This window comes from Protopterus annectens, chromosome 7.part0, assembly GCF_019279795.1.
Source record: "Protopterus annectens isolate FY-2018-M chromosome 7.part0, PAN1.0, whole genome shotgun sequence".
NCBI lineage: Eukaryota > Metazoa > Chordata > Ceratodontiformes > Protopteridae > Protopterus > Protopterus annectens.
The window spans coordinates 843,324,298-843,345,940 of NC_056739.1; the positions used below are offsets into that span (position 1 = coordinate 843,324,298).

The window sequence follows — 21,643 nt, forward strand, 5'->3', positions numbered from 1 at the left end:
CCTGCCCATAGGCTATTCAGGGAAGTACCAATGTGTAATTATGGGTAGAGGTATGAGAACATCATGGACCACAGAAATGGAACACAGGAGTTCTGTAAAAGTGTAACACGAGTCCTTCTTTGTTAGAAAATTTCAGGGTTAATACTACAGCAAGCAAGGTGCGCTCACAAATCTATTAAGCACAAGCTGGATGTTTACTAGTTATAACATATCAGTAGCATATTGGTTGAGATTTATGTTGAAGAGAAAAATATATCTGTTTCAAGTTCTCTAAAACATTTTCTTTGTGAGGGAAATGGCAAAGTGTCCCAGAGGTTTAGTACAAAATACCTTAGAGTCACAGAGTTTATATTTAAGGAGGTAGGGAGTCTTATATGGTTGGTGCAGAACTAGGACATAACTTATTGAGGTGAGTAAATAGTAGTCAAGGTGATGAAGGGTATAACTGTTGCATTTATTTTCCTCTCACCTTTCTATCATATTAAGTATTACCAAAAGTCATACGTACAAAATGCTCTTAGAGTGCCATTCTGGCATATTCTTGAAATGAATGCAGGGATTACATGATGCAAATTCCAGGGAAGCAGTTTTCTCTCTGCCGCACACACATGCACGCACACACACACAAACATACACACACACACACACACACACACACACACACACACACACACACACACACACACACACACACACACACACACACACACACTCTCTCTGTACCACTTTCTGTGTGTTGTAAATTCTGGAGAAGCAACCTTTTCTCTCTGTCTGTGCTGTACACATTACACCTGTTTTTCTTACCATTCCACTTGCAACAACTGAAGAGTTTGCAATGTCTAGGCATGCACTGTCAAAGTGTTCATTTTCCTTCCAGCAGAGAGAGACACTGGGCTTCAGACGTGAACAGGGCCAGCTGAAGTCCACTTTCATTTGATCCTTGAATTCATCACTCCAGTCTGTAAACCTGCTAGATCTCCAGAGGTCAGCATTATCTAGGAGAAATGTAAAGATCATGTAAAAGAGCAAAACAAATGTCTCTGAGGTCGATGGTAAACAGAAACACATACACATATACTTGCTGGCAGATGGGGTAATACTGACTTGGATGTTCTGACAATTTTTTACTCAAAGTTTAATACCCATATACAATGGTATCTAAAGTTATCCAGATATCCCATTCTACAAGGTAACCTTTCCTTGTTAAATGTCTCATCTGGTACCCCATAATGGGTCTATATTATAATCTCGAAGGTTTAAAACTTCGAATCCCTAAAGACTGAACTTTAGTGATCGAAGTCTTAAACCATCGAAACCTAAAAAAATACTAAATGAAACAACAACAAAAAAAAACCCTAAATAGTGTACAGGCAGGGGAGCAAGCCCCCCTGCACCTCCCACGTGAGACCCCCCACAATTCCTAAAGGATTCCCTTCCATTAGGTACCATTTCTTTCATGAAATGTACTTCCTGACTTGACTCTCAATCTCTTAGTGCAATAATTCTGGAAACAGACAAAATAATGGTGAGACAAAGGTCCAAAATCATGGACAGAGTTTAAATATTGCTCATATAACTTAGCAAGTTACTAGAATAACAGGTTTTCCATTATCATGCATGTTGTATAGGATGTGATGTCTGAAACAAAATGTCTGTCATTATTTAGTTAAGTCATTTATCAGTGATTTGATAGAAAAACACAGCTTTTATAAGGAACAGATGAAAAATACGAGACAAAGATCTGGACATTTTGCACAGTTCTAGACCACTGATAAAAATGCTTTCTGATTTTACTCTAGAATCCTACTTTGGTCCGAAATAACACATTCCCTTATTTTTCTCCAGCACTTTTTTTTTCCTGAAATACGTTTTTCATTCATGTCCCTTTTACCCTACTGTGACATATGCTGTGTGCTCCACGAACTCAATGAGGAATTAAACCCGCAGTTAGGACAGCTGTTTAATCTTAGCCTCACCTCAGGATACGTACCCAAGGAGTGGCGCACGGCGACTGTGGTCCCACTTCACAAGGGCGGTGCCTCCACCGACCCTGGAAATTACCGTCCCATTAGCTTGACAAGCCTTATCTGCAAAGCCATGGAGAGGATCATAATGGAACTCATAAATAAAGACATAGGGAACTTGCAGACTTTGGATCCAACCCAGTTTGGCTTTGTCAAAGGCAGATCATGCCTTTTAAACTTGGTTGACTTTTTTGAGACAGTCACCAAGGCCATTGATGAGGGAAAGGCAGTCCATACAGCCTACCTTGACCTGGCAAAGGCCTTCGACACAATACCCACTCAGGTATCATCGAAAAACTCATCAGCTTGAATGTAAACCCATACATCACAAGATGGGTTGCAACCTGGCTAAGTGACAGAACCCACAGGGTCAGAGTTGCTGGAGCCATGTCAGACTCAAAGCCTGTCACAAGTGGTGTCCCACAGGGCTCAGTCCTGGGTCCACTCTTGTTCAGCATCTACTTTTCTGAAGTACAAGCAAACACAGGAGGGTTATGGCTGACAAAGTTTGCGGATGACTGCAAACTGGGCGCCATAGTCGAAAACACATCTGACACAGATATCCTTCAGAAGGGCCTCACAGAAACGGATAACTGGTGCCAGAGCCATGGCCTAAAGTTAAATGCCAAGAAATGCATAGTTATACCCTTCGGGAAAAACAAGGTTACCCCTAGCTACCATATAGGTGGCAATCCACTGAGCACAGAAGAAGTCATCAGGGATCTGGGGACCCAGGTTGACAGTAGCCTTTCGTTTGACACTTATGTTGCTAAAGTAGTTAGGAAAACCTTCTACATTGCCCACCTGATCATGAAGGGATTCACATCTAGATCAAGGGAGGTCATCGTCCCCCTGTACTCATCACTCATTAGATCTATGATTGAGTACAATGCCCCATTCGGAATGTATCTGACCCGACACCTGCAGCAGCTGGAAAGGCCCCAAAGTTCCTCACCAAAAGGATAAAGGGTCTCAAAAATATGTCTTATGCTGCCCGACTGAAAGAACTCCAGCTCTATTCAGTCTCATACCGCTTGCTCAGAGGTGACCTGTGCCTGACATATAAGGCCATGTCAAACCCTGATTTGATGAATATGCTTCACCTCAAAATCTAGATCCCTCAGAACCACAAGGCGGGAGACTTAAACCTTGACACGGTTATTAATAGAACATGCTGGAGGGACAGATTCATCACCCAGAGACTCCCTATGCTGTGGAACAAAATCCCGGTACATGTGAGGCAGAGCACCTCGCTGGCCTTGTTCAAGAGGAATCTTGACCAATGGATGGGGGATCTCAGATATACCCCAGGGATTACTTCAGTGTCACTGCTTGACAGAGGCACAGCAAAATAATAGGCATAGTTTTATTCAAACTAAAGGGGTGGCGAAAGCCAAATAACTATGGGCTAGGCTTATAAATGCCCTTGGGCAGATAGCCTAGTATGAGCCTATGAACCTATGAACCTATATGAATAAAAGAACGTAACTGCTGAGAAAACAATTCTGCCTTCTTCAGAAGCAGTGTAGAGAGTTGCTTTATCTGTTGTCCCTTAGGTATGAGTCCTGATGATATATGGCTTCTTGACCTAGACCATGTGTTTACTGTACTCTTTTCACCAGCCTAAACTCAGTCAGCCCTGTAGTCAAAGCATGATTCTTGTTTCCTTATAAGGGCTCTGGGATTTCCCCAATTATAAATAGTAGATGTAGCTTGTGGCAGCAGTCAGAAGGAGTGAATGCCATGAAGCAGAACATCTGTCAGTTGAGAACCATAAGTGCTGTGTTTGGCTGTGCCATCAACATCAAGGATGATGCCACTGAGTGTACTCATGAGTAAACCTTAAATGGAATCGGAGTTCGTCAGGAGCATCCATCAACTTAAGTAATCATTCTAATGAGTTTATCATCACTTAAAGAAGTGTATGACTTTGTGAAAGTCATTTAAACACTTCTGGTCCACCCTAAAAAGCAGCATTTGAACATAATGAGCTTACACTATCAGAAACTTAGAAAATACAGAACATAAATGAAACTAAAAATATAGTTAGGATTTACCAGAATGTGTTACTTCATATTGTCCATTGATCAAAGGATGGAGAATGTCATATGGAAACAACATTAATAAAAAATGTAATCAATTCTAAAAAGATAAATGAACAGTACTCTACATAATTCTACTAAAATGTTAGGGTTCAATTCCCAAACATGAAACACAAAGTTTCTGGAAGTACACAAGCCAATAAATTCTGAATTCGTAATTAATAAACAAATAAATAAATAAACAAATAAAAGTTAAAACATATTCTAAAAAAAAGATGTTCACACTCCTACTTAATTTAACAATTTTATATATATCTATTTACACACGCATTTGTCTACTCAGAAATACATGTGCATACACAAATGCACAGTATTTCCTTGACAGTGCAGAGTTTTTGTACCTATGACATCTTTTCATGGAATGTCTAGAGTAATGACCTTGTGATATATGACCAGGATGCTGGAAAAATTGCCCTGCTGTTCAGTTGAGGTGGCCCCTGATCCTGGAGATGTGTTTTGACTTTTGAGTGGGATGCACAAGATCAGAGGATGTTACTAGGTTAATGGCCCTAGGGTCCTTACAAGCCTAGCCAAGTTCTACCATTATTTCCACAATCAGCACCTACTGAAGTTACAGTATCAATGGAGGAAAACGCACCTTAGAGTACACAGAGCAGTGTTAATAATATTATGGAAAATTCTGGAGGTAATCAACAGCGTACCTTCCTAATGGAATCTGAAAAATAAAACAGCAGTCATGCCAGGATGTAGCAAGAAGATGGCAGTATTTTGAGAAAGTAATAAAAGGAGTGCAAAAAATCCCTCTGTATTCTTCATGGATTTATGGACATTAGGCTTGATTTTAAGCCCTGTGTTTCTAAAGTATAGCCAAACAATGCACTTATGCTATATTGACAAAATCAGAAAAAATATTAAAACATGCATGTCTACAGCTAGTGGATTTTAGCTTTATTGGCCTGAATGTAACCATGAACACTTAAAAAGTATAAAGTCAGACGCATTTAGAAGTCATGTAGTCTGAAACACTTGTATACCTTAGGGGTTCATTTGCATGTGTACCATGGCCTTCTCCTACAGAAGGTAGAAGGTATTTCAGTGTCTTGCGTTTTTTTACTGATGGATTCCTATAACCATAGATGATGGTGGCTATGCCCCAGTTACTGATGTCTTCAGGTGTAGCTCCAACGGAAATAGATAAGCAGTCTGAGGAGCGAGAAGCAGTCACAGCACAGTCACCCGTCAGTGGCTGGGGCAAACTATGAGATGGCCTGACACGCAAAGACTACCTAAAAGCTTTCTTTTTCTTGCTGACAGGGGGAAGGTAAAACCACAGAGACTGATGGTTGCTTTAAGGGTAAGTCAAGAACAAAAGTAAGCAATCAGATAGCGAATCCTGACTGAGCTGGAACAAGGCAAGACAGGAAACAACTGGTACTGAGGTAAGTAAACCATGGAGTCCCCTAAAGACAGAGTAACCTGTCCAAAATACACAAATGGACAATACCTGCTAAAAAATTCTGACAAAAAGGGTACATAAGCATTTATGCATAAATGTCCTTTGAAATGTAATGACAGTTCTGAAAACAATTAGCTTCCTAGAAAAGCACAATGTTTTACTTAGAAAAATACAAGCTTTCCTCAGAAAAATAGTTAGTGGCAGGTTCTCCCCAACAAGGAATTTATCTGTCTAGCTTTGAAGGATCACTAGCAGACTGACAGTTCCACGGGGGGCTGCTGAAGGAGCACTCTTCTATGGCAAAAAACTCAAGATATTCACACTCAGAATGTCTTGATATGGAGCTCCTCCCAAGCTCCTGCCAGAGCATGGGAGGTGCCATTAAGCTATGTAAGCTGGCTGTTCACAAGGGGTAGATCCCAAACAGCTTGTGCTACTGCAACAGGGATCTATATGTTGAAAATCATTTCATATCATTGCATACCGAATCTCTCAGTGGATGTTAAAACACACTGGTAATTATAATGATGTGGAGGAAAGACGGTGAAGCCTGTTGGTAGTTGACATAGTGCTCCACCTACTGGTTGAAATGCTGCACTCCATCAGCCTAGCTCCAATCCTCTGGGAAGCAAATTGATCAAAAGTGGAGTACAAGGCTGACACAAGGCTGATTGGACTCAATATGTTCCCACACCCTAAGGGGGGGGGGGGGGGGAGCCTGCCAGAACTATAGTTATAAAAAAAGTCTTCACTTTGAAGACAAAAAAAAAAAAAAACTTCCCAAACTTCCTACAGTGGGAGAACTTCTCAACACACAACAGTGGTACAAAACCATCATCTCTCACTCGCCTTTTTGGAGCTCCATCAATGAGACACATGTAGTCTTCTCTCCTTGAGGAAGCTGAAGCTGGTAAAGCGAACTAACCTCAGAGAGAAACACTCTTTACAGTACTAGTTTGATGAGGAAGCTGAAGCAAATATAATATATTGATCTGAGGAAGGAGTGCTTATTTTAGAAAGCAGTGACTCAGAGGAAGCTGCACTGGTTTCATTTTTCAAAAATGCTTGCTGTCACAGGTGTATGCATGAGTTTTCAGAGTCCTTATGTTTCAACGCAGACCCCACATTTCTGCTAATGCAAGTCATCTCAGAAAATGCACATGAATGTCTTTTTTCTTGTTTGTTTTTTTTTTTTTTTTATTATTGATATCCTTTTTATTTATCTATTGATGCCAGGTAAACATAGTTTTCAGGAGCATTACCTGGTTAAGTGACTTTCATAACTCTCACCTGTCCAAATTTTGCAGAATGCCCAGATTTATACCTCATATTTTTTTAGATCTATTCCTCATAAAAATTTGTTTTTCTAGCAAATCAGAAACACATACCATTTATTTTAACTTATTGGAAGCACTCACCATCCAACCCAATACCATATTCATGTGCGACTTTAATTACCCTACTATTAACTAGGAATCATATATGACACCAAACATACAGGCACAGGTATTCCTGGATTTTTGTAAACACAAACTCCCTGGACCAGATTGTCATTACGCCAATAAGGGGTGCAACCTTATTGCACCTGGTCCTCACTAATATGGGAGAATGCTGCACCGACCCTGGTGTAATTAATGTCTTGTATGGTAACGTCAGACCAAAAAATGCATACAAATATTTCAAGCATGGGCATTAAAAGCCCTTGTAGCTTGCCAATATACTAGAACACTTGTTCCCATAACAAGTGTCTAGGCTGTTCTTAAAAATATCTAAACTAGTACTTGCTTTAATGTAATTTGGTAGTCTGTTCTATGCATCAGCTACCCTGTCAGAGAACCAATTAGTACACTTCTCATTCCTATAGAATCTTCTACATAGGTTGTCTGTTGATTCTCTAGTACTTTTTGATAACCCCAAACATTGCGAGAGCTAGTAAATGCCCCATATACTTGAATAAGATCTCCTCTTGGATATCTATAAGAGACACTGTACAAGTTCAGATATTTTAGTCTTTCATAATAACTTAGATTTTCACATCCATGGATGCCCTTAGTGTATTTCCGCTGTACTCTTTCCAGTTTATTCATGCTTGTTTTCTTATAGGGTTTCCATATTGTTATTCCATACTCAAGTTTGGGTCTAATGTAATTAACAAACAATGACTTCATCATTTTTAATTTCCTAGACTTTATAAATCTTTTTATACAACCTATAGTTCTATAACTATCATTAACCAATTAGTTGATATGATTAGAAAAACTCAGAGCTGAATCTACCCATATACCCAGGTCCTTAAATGAGTCTACAGTTTCAATTGCTGTGTGCTGTATTAAATATTTACCTTTCACTTTATGTCTCCCAAATCTCATATGCTTAGTTTTTGATGTATTTATCAGCATATTATTCTCCTGTGCCCAAATGGTCAATTTAGTCAAGTTATTTTGCGGACATGCCTTATCTGTAACTCATGTAATCAGTTTACCCGATTTCAGGTCATCTGCCTATAGACAGTAGAACACCTCAGATGAAAAAATGAGGTCCGAAAAGTACAATCTAAACAAGTAAGGACCTAGGACAGAACCCTGTGGGACACCCTGACTGTAACCAAGGATTTCACCTGTCCAGTTGTTTCTAATTTCTCCAAATCTTTTGGGTTTCTAATACCATCACAGGAATGAACCCCATTCCTAAGTTAAAGTTCATGAAATTAGTATTGTTTCAGTCTTTGATGACAGCCAAAAGTGCTCTTTGCATTACCCACAATGTGCCCAGTAATGACTCTTTCAGTAATTCTTACAGGGTTACATGAATGGGTAACATATCTAAATATGACTGTAAATTCTTTTTTATAAGACCCATTACTCCTACTACCATTGGAACTGTCTGGGTATCTTTCTTCCACATTGCTCTCGTTTCTGCCAGCAGATTCTGGTATTTTATGACTGCGTCTCTCTGAACACAAGACGCTGTATTCACCGGGTTTGGCAATTTCAATGATCAATGCTACTTTTGTCTTCTTTTCTTGGACCACTATATCTGGTTTTCTAGCATTTGTCTTTTGAACTATTGGTAATGGGTGATCCCATGTGATATAAACCATCATTTTCTATACTGCCTTGTGGCTCATGTTTCCAGTGTTTTTCAGCCACCTTGATATCAGAGCAAAAGTCTCGCCACATTATTATGCCTTTCAGTATACAGTCTTTCTGCCATTAGTGTGTCGCAACCAGCAACAAGGTGTGTGACTGCTTCCAATTCGGTTTTACAAAACCTACATTTGTCTGTTTCTCCAACATGTTCCATGGACTTTATAAATCAGCATGTACGTAGCCCACTATCTTGGACTGCCAATATTAACCTTTCATTTCTTGGTTTGAATAAGCCTCTCCTTAACCATTCCTGCATTTGTTCTTGATCAACATGAGGCATTTCCAGAAGTTTTCTATACTTGCAACTATATTTATATATTTTTTCCACATTTTTGCCTTCTCATCTGGTCCTTCACCTTATAGTCTTTCTTTTGTTTTTTGGCACATTCAGTTGCTGCCTAGTTCTTATCTACTTCTGCTTTGATTTCCATTCCTGCTTGACACCAGTATGCTTCTGCTAAATTAAGCAGAGAAGTCATCTTAGATTTATTCTCCTCATGTTTCAAAACTTTCACTACATTTGGGTCTTGTGAGATCAGTAGATATGTTTGGAGTCCCACGATTGCAGATCTATATATGTAATCAATTTCAAGAAGGCCCATTCCTTCTTCGGAACGGGGAATATATAATCTTGGTATACACTGATTTTTATAAATCATTTGGAGAGCATGAAGCATCCTTCTTGTTTTAATATCTAATCTATCCAGCACTTTTTGGGGCCAGTCAGTCACTCCAAAACTGTAAGTTAGGACAGGAAGAGCAAACTGATTTATACCTTGGATCTTGTTCCTAGATGTCAATGCTGTTATCAGGATTAATTTTGGTCTTCTGAAGTATTCCTCACTGAGTTTTATTCGCATTTGTTCATGTTTTATTGCTGATCCTTCATCAGTTCCCAAGTATTTATATACTCCCTCTTGCTCAAGTTCTTTTACGTCACATTCTTGTCCCAAACTGATGTTTTCCTGGTGTTGCAGTTTTCCTTTCTTAAAGGTTGCTTTTGCACATTTATCAAGACCAAATGACATTCTAATATCAACTAAAAAAGTTTTGACAGCTATACAGTTTTAAATCATCGACAGAGAAGATGAGAAGTCATTATACTTTGTTGTTTTCTAGGAGCCAAATTGTAGCCATGACCTAAACTGTTAAGTAAACAGCTTAATGGATTAATGGCAAGGCAGAATAACAATGGTGACAGGGAGTCACCCTGGAATATCCCCCTTTGAATTTTTATCCCTGGGATAATAATCTGTCCCTTATCATGGCTTAATTGCAAAGTGGTCTGATATTGTTTCACGGTTACTGTAATGTAGTCAATCAGTGTAAGGTGGTATCTTATACATTTTTAAGCACTCTTTTATCCATGAATGCGGGATACTATCAAATGCTTTTTTATAGAAAAACCATGCCATACTTAGATTCTTCCCCTTTTTACAGTTCTCCACTATAACTTTATTTAACAACACATGATCCTTTGTTCCATATGACTTTCTTTTATTGCCCTTTTGTTCTATTGCCATAATTGAGTTTTCTTCTAAATGACTATAAACTCTGTCAGCGTCAATTCCCGTGTATAGTTTATACGTCGTCGGAAGGCAAGTTATTGGTCTATAATTTTTAGGGTAGCTTGCAGGTTCACTCTTAATTAAGAGCATTGTTTTGCCTGTTGTTAACCAGTGTGGTGTCTGTTCGGGGTGCCCATAAAAATAGCTCTTACTCATGGCTAAATCCTATTGCAAAGATGTTAATAGTTTTAACCAAAAGTTAGGTACTGCATCTGGGCCTGGGGTTTTCCAGTTAGAGGCTTTTCTTAACTTTATTTCAATCTCTCTGGCTGTTACTTCATCCCATTTCATATCCTGTACCTTTAAACTTCTTATTCTTTCTTTTACTTCTTCTGTCCATTTAGCATATTTGTTATGTTCCACAGGATCTTCATAGATACCTCTCCAAAATGTATCTACTTCCTCTTTTTTTGGCAGTCTTTCAGTTCCTTTTACCTTATTTCCCAATTCTCTATAAAACATTTTTGGGTCATCAACAAATTGCTTATTTTGTACTTTTCCCTTATATTTATCTGTGCATCTTCTAAGTTTTTCCACCTGTGCTGAAATTTTTAGTTTGTTATTTGCAATAGTGCATGATAGATCCTGGTCTGTTCTAATACTGTGCGTTGCTTTAATCATATCTATCTTTCTTAGTATTTTTGTTGATCTATTCCCTTTCCTATAGTCTTTTAACAGTGACACTTCTTGTCTTAATTGCTTTTTAGTTTCTCTTTTCAATACTTCCATGATGGTATTCAATTTCTCCCCTTTCTTTCCCTCACTACCCTGTGCTCTTGTGGTAGAACTTTATCAGTTATTAATTTAGCAGCACAGTAATATATCCTGTCTACTTCTGTTATATTGCATGGATCTCTATGGACAGTCCTAATTACTGCATTCATTTGTTTTATCAGACTTCTTACTTTTTGGGTTTTATTGACCTTCTGCAGTCTATTTCTTTCATTGATCTTAATATATCTATCAATGTCCATTAAATCAAGCAACTCTTTTCTTAGCTCATTTTCATCCAAACTGAGGGCACATCCCTTGTTTTCCGTTTCCTGTGGGCATTCTATAGAATGTTCTATAGCATCTTCCTGTGGCACATTCTCTTCAATTTCATCCTGTGTCATCTGTTGCTCTATCATATGGGAACTCACTGGCCTATCATTCCTCAACATTGACTGCATCAGAGTTTCCACAGTTTCCTGTTCCTTTCCTTGCTGTCTAGCTTCAAGTGAACATTTATATTGGTTTCCTGTGGAAGGCTTCAAAATATCTTCATATGGCATCTGACCAGTTACTTCCTATTCCACTGGTTTCCCCTTAATTTGGATATCCATTGCTCTATCCTGCTGTGGTGCTTTCTGCATTCGATTTTCTACGCTAAATCCTTCTCTTTGCAGCTGCTCCATAACCTCAATTTCTATTTCTTTGATTTCTCCATTACTAATCTCTTTTTCTACTTTTTCTCTTAGTCTTCTTATTTTTTGTATTGTAAAGTTTTCCATATCCAGATTCCTTTGCCTGTATTTCTCTTCAAGTATCTTTTGGTGCTGCTCTTTTTGTATTGGTTAGTTTTGCTTTCTCCTTTGCATAAATATTACACCATATTAAATCTATTTTCCTTTCCCATGTATATATTTCTTCTTCACGTGTCTCCTGATCTTCTTGCTTTTCCTTATTCTGGGGACTCACTACATCATGCTGTGATGTAGTCTGTGTTAGACCTTCTACATTAAATCCTTCACTTCACAGGCACTCCATAACTTCTGTTTCTTTAACTTCTGCTTTACTAACCTTCCTTTCCATGTTACATCTTTGTGCTTTTTTTATTGTGAAAATGTCCATATCTGGATGCCTTTGCCTGTATTTCTCTTCAAATATCTTTGAGACTGCCTTCTCTATATTAATTAACTTGGCTTTGTCCTTTGCATAAATATTGCACCATATCAAATCTCTCTCTCTCTCTTTCCCATGTCCATATTTCTGTTTTATATTTTTCAAATTTCTCTAGGTTTTGTTGTTTATTTTTTCGCACTTCCTCAGATGCTTCTTTTTCCAAACAGATCAAAGTTTCTTGATCTATATACTATTTTTCAAAAATCTGTTGTATTAATGAACGCAAATTTTTATTTGAAGCTTCTGACAGTTTTTCTTGCGGAAGTACTTTTCTTTCCTTTAATTTCTCTCTTAATCATTTTGTATATCTTGTGTCTGGAACTTCTGGGCTTTTTACATAAGAGTAAACAATACATAATTTCTTTCTTATCCTCATTAGTCCACTCTATCATCTTTATGGCTCTTCTTTGGCCAATCAATTGTTGTGATTTTTGTGGACTGCTACTTCCTTCTACAACAGGGGCGGCCATCCTCCAATTTGGCCTGGCCTGGCCCCATTGTAGGAATGTTTCCGTATTTTGAGGATTCTACACTGTCATTTTTTCCAGTCCTGGCACCAGTGCGCCTACCAGGATTGTACATTTTTTTTATCCTGGGTCTTGTGCACCCAGCTATCTTTTTTGTTTTTGACCAACTTCTGTCCATGATATATGCTATATAAATACAGTCTATATATCAGTGTCGCCTTGATGAGATTTTGTTTAAAACAGGGTCCACCTCGCGAAGGTACTCACCAAGACTTGAGGATGAATTCAATTTCAGCAATACTACTCTCCTTTGCTTGCTGACTTTTCATCTCTCCATCAGGACCAGTTGCTGTATGATACTTGCCATGTCCAATCTGTAAGCCACGCAGCCATCCATCTTATCAAGAGTACATCAATAACTAGTTGTACTAATTTATTGATCAGTGTTTTGTATATGACCCTGTCAAATGCTGAAGTTAAATCTATATAAATTACATCACAGAAACATTTTTCATTTGTAGCTGTTATTATATTGTTATAGAACATCATGTTACAGGTGGTAATAGAGCTGCTTTAACATATGCATGCTGATATATAGTTTCAATTCTCAATATTACCTTTGCCATTATTTTTCCACAACATGAAAGTAGACATAAGGGTCTATATGACTCTGGGGTTGTCCTAGTCCCCTTTCCCTTGAAGACAGGTTTAATAAGCACGTGTCTCCAGTCTTGAGGAATCGTCCCATATTTATATGACCTAGTGAATAACAGATGTAACAGTACCGCAAGTTCTTGCTGAAGTGTTCTCAGATCATTGTTACTAATTCCGTCTCCTCCCTGTGCTTTGTTTGGATCCAGTTTGTGCAGTTCTTTTTCAATATAATCTAATTTGATTCCAGTATCTTGGGTTACCTGGATGTCACTAGGGCAACTTATTACCCGTTTTGTGGAGCCAAACTGTTTTTCATAAGATTTTGTAAATATATCTATAATCTGTTGGGTTTGAGAATACATTTTAGAATCTGCACACAAAGTAAGTCTTGTTAACAAGCTATCCCTTCCTACCTACAAACAGTTATAAACAGTGATAACAAATACAATAAAATTTCAAATAAAACTTCTCTTACCAGTGAACTCCACAGTAAATCACAAACCAAGGTAGGATTGTTTAGATATGCGTAGATAGGGGAAATGGCTCTCCTTTGAAGTAAAACTAAAACCTGGACCCACAGATAACCCTGGAATATTCAAGAACTACTCAAAGGCTAGCTTCCTACTATTAAGTGAGAACCTGGCAACATTTCAAGCCCCTCTAAACCCCGAGAGCACTGCTGCCTATGCAGAACTGTTCACAGAAATCCTATACAAGTATGTTAATAGTTGCATAGATGCAGCTATACCCACCAGGAAGAAGTACAGAACTAACTGAAAAAAACAAACCACCCTTGTGGACTCAACATCAACAGGCTGTATAACTGAAGGAAGAAAATCATGGCAAAAATTAGGAAGTGCAGCAACCAGCAGGATAAAAGCACTCTCATCAAATTGAAATGACTCAGAGGACAAATAAAGTTTATCAAAGCCAAATCTGAGGTAAGTTTGGCATCCCAAGCCAAGAAAAACCACAAGGCATTCTTTAGCTATGTCTGCAATCTCAAAGACAATACACAATTGTGTGGACAGCGCATTGTAAATGGAGTCACCTATAAGGAGCCAGAAGATATAGCAAACCTACTGGCCAACAAATTCAGATCCAACTTTACCCCTTTCTCCCCTTCAATCTTCCTTCAGGAAATACCATCAAATACAAATCCTCCTACTATCACTGGGCAACAGGTCCTTAATGCTCTTTCTAAGGTGAAGAACACTGCATCAATGGGCCCAGACAATATCCGAGGATGCTTATAAATCACATGAAACATAACCTATCAGGCACTATGGAATTGATATTTAACTATAGCCTCCAAACAGGCTTTGTGCCTCATGGATGGAGAACAGCAACAGTCATCACCCTGCACAAAGGTTGGCCATCTACAGACCCTGGAAACTACAGACCTAAAAATCTTACTAGTCTCATATGCAAAGCTGTGGAAAGAATGATCATAAAAATGGTCAATAATGACATAGAAAACCCACAGACACTGAAACCCATCCCAGTTTGGTTTTGACAAGGGCAGGTCATGCCTACTCAACCTGGTGGACTTCTTTGAGAAGGTCACCAATGCAATGGATGAGGGCAAAATGGTTTACACTGCCCACTTTGATTTGGCTAAGCCATTTGACACAATCTCCCACTCAAGCATTGTTGACAAACTTAAGAGGTTAGGTACAAACCCTTATGTCACCTGATGGATAGCCAGCTGGCTCACAGACAAGACTAAGGAAGTTAGAATTAGGGAGTCCACCTCTACAAAAAGGCCAGTCACAATCAGAGTCAATCAGGGATCAGTCCTGGGACCACTCCTTTTTGGCATTTACTTTTCCAGTCTCAAGGCCAATGTCAATAGCCTCTGGCTGACTAAATTTGCCTTTGGTTGCAAATTAGGAGCTGATATTGAATCACCCACTAACACAAATGTTCTCTAGGAAGGGTTGACACAAACAAACAACTGGTGCCAGAGCCATGGGCTAAAACTAAATGCCAAGAAAAGGATAATAGTATCCTTTAGGAAGTCATCCACCCCTGAAAACTATCATATTGAAAATTGTTGATCCAGTAGTCAGGGACATGGGGACAGACAGACAATAATCTAGGCTTTGGCCATCATGTCTGCAGTAGTCAGGAAATCATTCTATGTTGTGCAACTTATAAACAAAGGTATAGCATCTAGGTGCAAGAAAATCTTAGGTCTGATGAATGCCAAATACAGTGGAACAATCTTTGAGTACAATGCCCCCTTTGATATATACCTAACCAGGCATATCCAGTAACTGGAATGTCCACAGAGGTTCCTCACTAAAATAATACAGGGCATAAGTAACATGTCCTATGCAGACTGCCTGAAGGCCATTTCCCTGCATTATATCACAGGCATTGTCAGAACCCACTCTGATGGATTCTTCATATCTACAAAACAAACAGCACCTGAACTACCCATTATGAAGACGTAAACCTTGACTGTGATATAAATAGAATCTGCTGGAGAGACAGGTATGTATCCCAGAGTCTACCCCTTCTCTGGAACAGGCTCCCCATCCATGTGAAACAGAGTTCCTCCCTAATCCAATTCAAGTGTAACTTGGACAATTGGACAGAGAGCAGGAAATTCATCCCTGGTTTGACACCTATGTTTTTAATGGACTCAGGCAGCCTGTAAATGGTTCATCTCCCAGGCTCATGCTTGTAAACGTTTCAAGCCCCTGCTTATAGTTAACAAGGGTAATAGAACTTGTCAGAGATTTGGGATGCAGGGCTAGGCTTAAAAAAGGCCTTGTGGTCATTAGCTTAATAAACACCTATGAACCTATATTGAGTATTGAAATCAGTGAATAATGACAGACATTTATTTTTTAGACTTCATATCCTTCAAAAAATATTTTGTCCAAAATTCTTATACTAAAAGCTTAATATGTATGTTGACTTTCTCAGAGTCAAACAGCTGGCAGATGGATGCAGAAGGAAACAAACCCTGTACCACTGACTACAGTAAGCAGCTTATTAAGTGCATAGAGCCTTAATCCTCTACAATAACTACCAGAACTTTATTGACTTAATTTTCTAATGAATCACTGACATTTACAGTCAGCCAATAATGCCACTCAGAGTTTGATAGTTATTGCAGTTCAACAAATGCATGTTGATGTAAAACTTGTTTTTGTTAACTTTGTAAGTAAATTATAATTTAGTACTTAAAGCTGTAAGTTGTTAACAAACTGCTTCCTATAGTCAAGACTATAGTATTTGAATCCTTCCATCTGTTTGTATGACTTTGAGCCTGTCACTTAGACAGACAATGCTCCTGTGTCACCCCCTGAAAAGGAGAACTTTGCCCAGCATGTTTACCTAGTTAACAAATAGCCAAAATAAAATATTCAACCACTTTCCTCCCCAGAATTATTTGCATATTTGCCCAGAAGTGATGAGCAAAGGTGCAAAGAAGTTAATGGGTAGTTTGGTGTGTTCCCTGAAAGATCTATGGCTTTCTGTCAAGTTGTTGCAGATTGAATTCATTAAGTAATGTCAAGCATGTGAGTTTCAGATTTTGTATCCTTCACAAAATGATTGTTAATCCAAAGCTTCTTGCTCTAGCAATCGTAAGTATATAAGAGAAATGTTTAAAGTCTATTCCTGATTTTTTTGTCTTTGATTCTTGAGCTAAGTTGAGAGGGCAGAGGGAAGTTGCAATGGATTTTTTTACTCATACTTAGCATTCTATAGCAATGTCAAGAATCTCAATGGCAACACTCAGATCTGCTCTGAGTTACAGCACAATGGCACTAAATATACAGAACCAACTGATATTGCCAACATCCTGGCAGATAGGTTCAGTGCTAACTTTACCCTCCTCTCACCCCCTAAAGGGCCCATCTCTATACCAGAAGAATGCAAAGTTCCTGTAATCACGGCTGCACAGGTAAAAAAAACACACTTTCCAAAGCCAAGAACACAGTATCCATGGGACCTGACAACATCCCAGGCTGCATTCTGCATAAACTACAGAATGAACTGGCACCCTACATAAGCACTATGTTCAGTCATAGCTTCACCTCAGGCTTTGTGCCCACTGAATGGTGCACAGTGACGGTTATCCCACTCCAAAAAAGGGGAGCCACCACAGACCCCAGGAACTACCACCTCATTAGCCTAATGAGCCTGGTCTGCAAGGCCATGGAACGTATCATCATGGAACTTATAAACAAAGACACTGGTAATTTCCAAACTCTGGCGCCACCCAGTTCGGGTTTGTAAAAGGAAAATCTTGTCTCCTAAACCTGATAGACTTCTTTAAAGCATTCACCAAAGCCATAGTCGAGGGTAAGGTGGTTCACACAGCCTACCCAGATCTTGCCAAGGCTTGCGACACCATCCCCCACTCTGGAATTATAGATAAACTCACTAAACTAGGTATAAATCCCTATGTCACAAGATGGGTTGCCAACTGGCTCACTGACAGAACCCACACTGTGAAAGTAGCAGACTCCAAATCAGACTTCAGACCAGTGACAAGTGGAGTACCACAGGGTTCAGTCCTGGTTCCTCTCCTGTTTGGTATCTACTTCTCTGAAGTACAGGCTAACACAGAAGGTCTTTGGCTAATGAAGTTCGCAGATGACTGCAAACTAGGAGCCATAATTGAAACTCCTAACAATGTGGATATCCTACAAAAGGGCCTCACTGAGACAGATGCCTGGTGTCAAAGCCATGGCCTCAAGCTCAATGCAAAAAAGTGCATTGTCATCCCCTTTAGGTAAAAACTCTGTACCCATGAACTACCACATAGGTGGTAGTCTACTTAACACTGAAAGAGTGATAAGAGACCTTGGGACACAGGTGGAGAGTAGTCTCTCCTTTGATAATCACATCGCCGCATTATTCAGGAAATCCTTCTACATGGCGCACCTCATCACAAAAGGTTTCTCATCCAGGAAAAAAGAGGTCATTGTTTCCCTCTACTCGTCACTCATTAGACCCATTATAGAGTACAATGCTCCTTTTGGTATGTGCCTCATAAGACATCTACAACAATTGGAAAGGCCACAGAAATACCTCACAAAGAGGATTACCAGCCTCAAACAGATGCCCTACGCAGACCGTCTCAAAAAACTCTAGCTTTACTCCGTCGTATATCGCCTACTCAGAGGTGATCTCTGCCTAACATACAAAGCTATGTCAAACCCAGAGCTGTTGGACATGCTCCACTTAAAGAAATCCCAATCCTTCCAAGCTACATGCTCTAGGGACCTAAACCTTGTCACCACAATAAACAGAACATGCTGGAGGGATAGATTCCTGTCCCATAGACTTCCCATACTCTGGAATAAACTACCTATCTATATCAAACAAAGCTCCTCATTAGCACTCTTCAAGAATAATCCTGATGACTGAATGGGAAATAGGAAATTCAGCCCAGGGATCATCTCTGTGGCTCTGCTTGACAGGGGCACAGGAAAATAATTTTCTTGGGTGGTGAAAGCCAGGGTACCTTTCTGGCTAGGCTTCTACAGAGCCAAGTACCTACCTATGAACCTATTTGTGTTCTGTTCCTCATATTTGTTACTTTTTCTTACAGTGTTATGGACTGCAGTCACATTTGACAGTCAGACTTCATACTCCGTCAGAAAATGTTCGCTATTGCAAAATCTGCTATACTAGCCACTTTCTAAGCATTACAAGACCAATATTTAAAATCTGTTCTGATTTTGGCTTTTGTCTCTTTTTGCACTAAGAGGATGGGAGGGCAGGGGGTGGGTGCAATGAGTTGCACTATATAGTTCTCACAACTGCAAGCGGAACTACACTTCAGGGTCATTATGGATTTGTTTATTTGATCATGAATTAACATCTGATGTGTAAGCAGTCATACAAAGGGCTCTAATTGATGAGCATGTGTGTGTGTGTGTGTGTGTGTGTGTGTGTGTGTGTGTGTGTGTGTGTGTGTGTGTGTGTGTGTGTACATTTGAACACTTTGTTCCTACATTCCAGAGCAGATATGGTATATCTGGGTATGATGGATTTGGGTATGATCCTTGATTTCCTTGTTTTGTTGACTACTGACGATGTATTTTGTTTTAGTTTGGCTGAGAATAAACTGGATAGCATGAAGTCTGAGTTAAAAGTTAAAAGTTGTACTTTTTTAATTTAGTTTGTTTTTTTTGCAGGCATGCAGGTGTGAAATACACTGTGTTTGAGCTATATCAGTTTGTCTCTGACTTGCTGTAAATCAGCAAAATTATGTGTTGTTAATGAGCTGCTACTTGTAGTGCAGGGTTTGATTCCCTCAGCCTTCGTCTGTCTTTTGTGTGATGCTGACCAAGTCACTTAAGTGCCCCTAGGCTACTCCTGAAAAGGAACACTGGTGTCCACTGTGCTGTGCCAGGCTGTTAGCAAACATTACACATTTGTCTTTTGAATTTCTGCACTATTCACAAAACTGCTAATTAGTCCTTTACTATATGGCATTTGACTATGAATCCCTGCATGTCACTTTTAGTTTAATGTGTTGCCAAATGCATTTTCAGTAAATGTAAGTTTCAAGGGAAGACATGTTTTCTCTTGCGCATGCTAAGTCTATTTTCAATGTTTTATTTTGTTTGGCAAATGGTTGTTAGTTTTTCTGCTGTAAAGTCTGAAATTTTTAAATTAAATCCAAATCTCTGTGATCATTGCAAAAGTAAAGAAGAAAATAGGTATGTACGCCTCTCAGAGTTAAACATTGTTTTATGGTAATTGGAGAGAGACAGAGAGAGAGAGAAAGGGAGAGAGAGAGAGAGAGAGAGAGAGAGAAGTAATGTGATATTAGTACAGTTGGGAGGTCTGTTCCATTACTCTGCCTAGGGACCTTTTGACCATGATCTGGTCAAATAACTCAACTGTCAAGAATTCTGCAGTTTGTCCATGGCTTCAATGTAGTAATGCCAGACTTTATAAATGCATACTTCTCATTGTCCTAAAAATGCTTTTTGAAGCAAAATGTGACATTCTATTTACTTTTTAAGGGAATCCGAGTAATATATCCCTTGAGTTTGAGTCTTTTTACAGATTTCTTGAGCAAAGAAACGGGAAAGGTATGATTATGGCTTGGGGGTTCCAAACATTTCCCATACTGAGCCCAGCATTTGCTAAAGCTGACCTTGGGGGCGGGGGTTGTAACTGGAAGACTATTTGTGGTTGATGTATGGGAAGAGGATAAACGTTGTGCATAAGGTGGTGGCCATGACATAACTGGGGATCCAGAATGCCAGCCCCCTCCCAAAATGAAAAAAAACAATGTACACTGTCTGCCACAATGTGAAGGGTTGTACTCCCACATCTCTGTTACTTACATGCACTAATTCTGAAGTCACACAACCTCTGAGTGAGGACAAGTATTGTCATTAACAAAATCTTTGGTTGCTTCTTTCTCCATGAGCTGTCACATTAGAATTACATAAAAAACACAGGGCTATAAAAGGCCCAGGTACAACCCTACACTGAAAGGTACCAGGAGGCCTACATGTTTGCTACTGCTTCAAATTTTTCAAAACACCTGTCTGCTGTGGTGAAATGTATTCACTGATACTTGCTGGTTGTAACAGTGCTAACACAAAACCTCAAAGCATTTAAGCCAGTGAATACTAAAGATCAAAGTCATGGATGTGAAAGTATACATTAGTCCTTCCTAGATCTTCAGGACTTTTTATTAGAAAACAAAATGGAGTCCTTTAAGAAAATGAATAGGGTGGTGGGTCTTCACACTGCTAAACCTGCCTGGTAATTTCATTAATAAGGGTTCAGTTTGAAATGACTGCAGTCCATAATGCATTGGAAGGTACATGAAATAAGAGTCAGAAGGGTGCCTTGTTTCACTGCTTTACGTCTGTCACTTATAATGTTTCTGAAATGTTTATAACATGGGTATGTAGGGAATGCCTGAGAATGCATGTAAGCCACTAAAAGCTCTTCATGGTACATTTAAATAATATTCCAGGCAAACAGCTTTATTGCAGGTTTCTATTGGGTAGTCAAATTGCTAGAAAGTTTGTACACAATCACCTGCACTAACCTAATTAGGTCTCTGGTATAGCATCCTTGGGTCAGTCATCTGTCAGTGATGGTTGACAATTTAATGAAACAATGATGCATTTTTCTAGTAACTTCGGGTTTACTGTACATCTTAATTTTCTGTAATTATGTGGATAATGGCAGCACTTCACTAGCTAAAACTTGAAGCATTTGTTAATTTGTATTCATAGTGCTCCGGAAAAGAGTTTTACTTTACCTGTAAGGGTGATCTGTAGCATCTTACAAAACTCACCTCCAGAATATAAAATTGTGGGCTGTGATCCAGCAATGAAAACTATAACAAGACTGTTTAATTTCTCCAAGCCTTT

At 39.1% G+C, this 21,643-nt stretch overlaps 1 protein-coding gene across 1 annotated transcript in view; it reads right to left on the reverse strand.

The window, feature by feature from the left end:
- The window catches only part of IL17RE (interleukin 17 receptor E), a 560,820-nt gene that overhangs the window by 159,037 nt on the left and 380,140 nt on the right, over positions 1–21,643 (reverse strand). Inside the window, exon 9 of the mRNA XM_044077387.1 lies at positions 805–995. Within this exon, the coding sequence (XP_043933322.1) occupies positions 805–995 (191 nt within the window). The remainder of the gene's footprint in view (positions 1–804; positions 996–21,643) is intronic.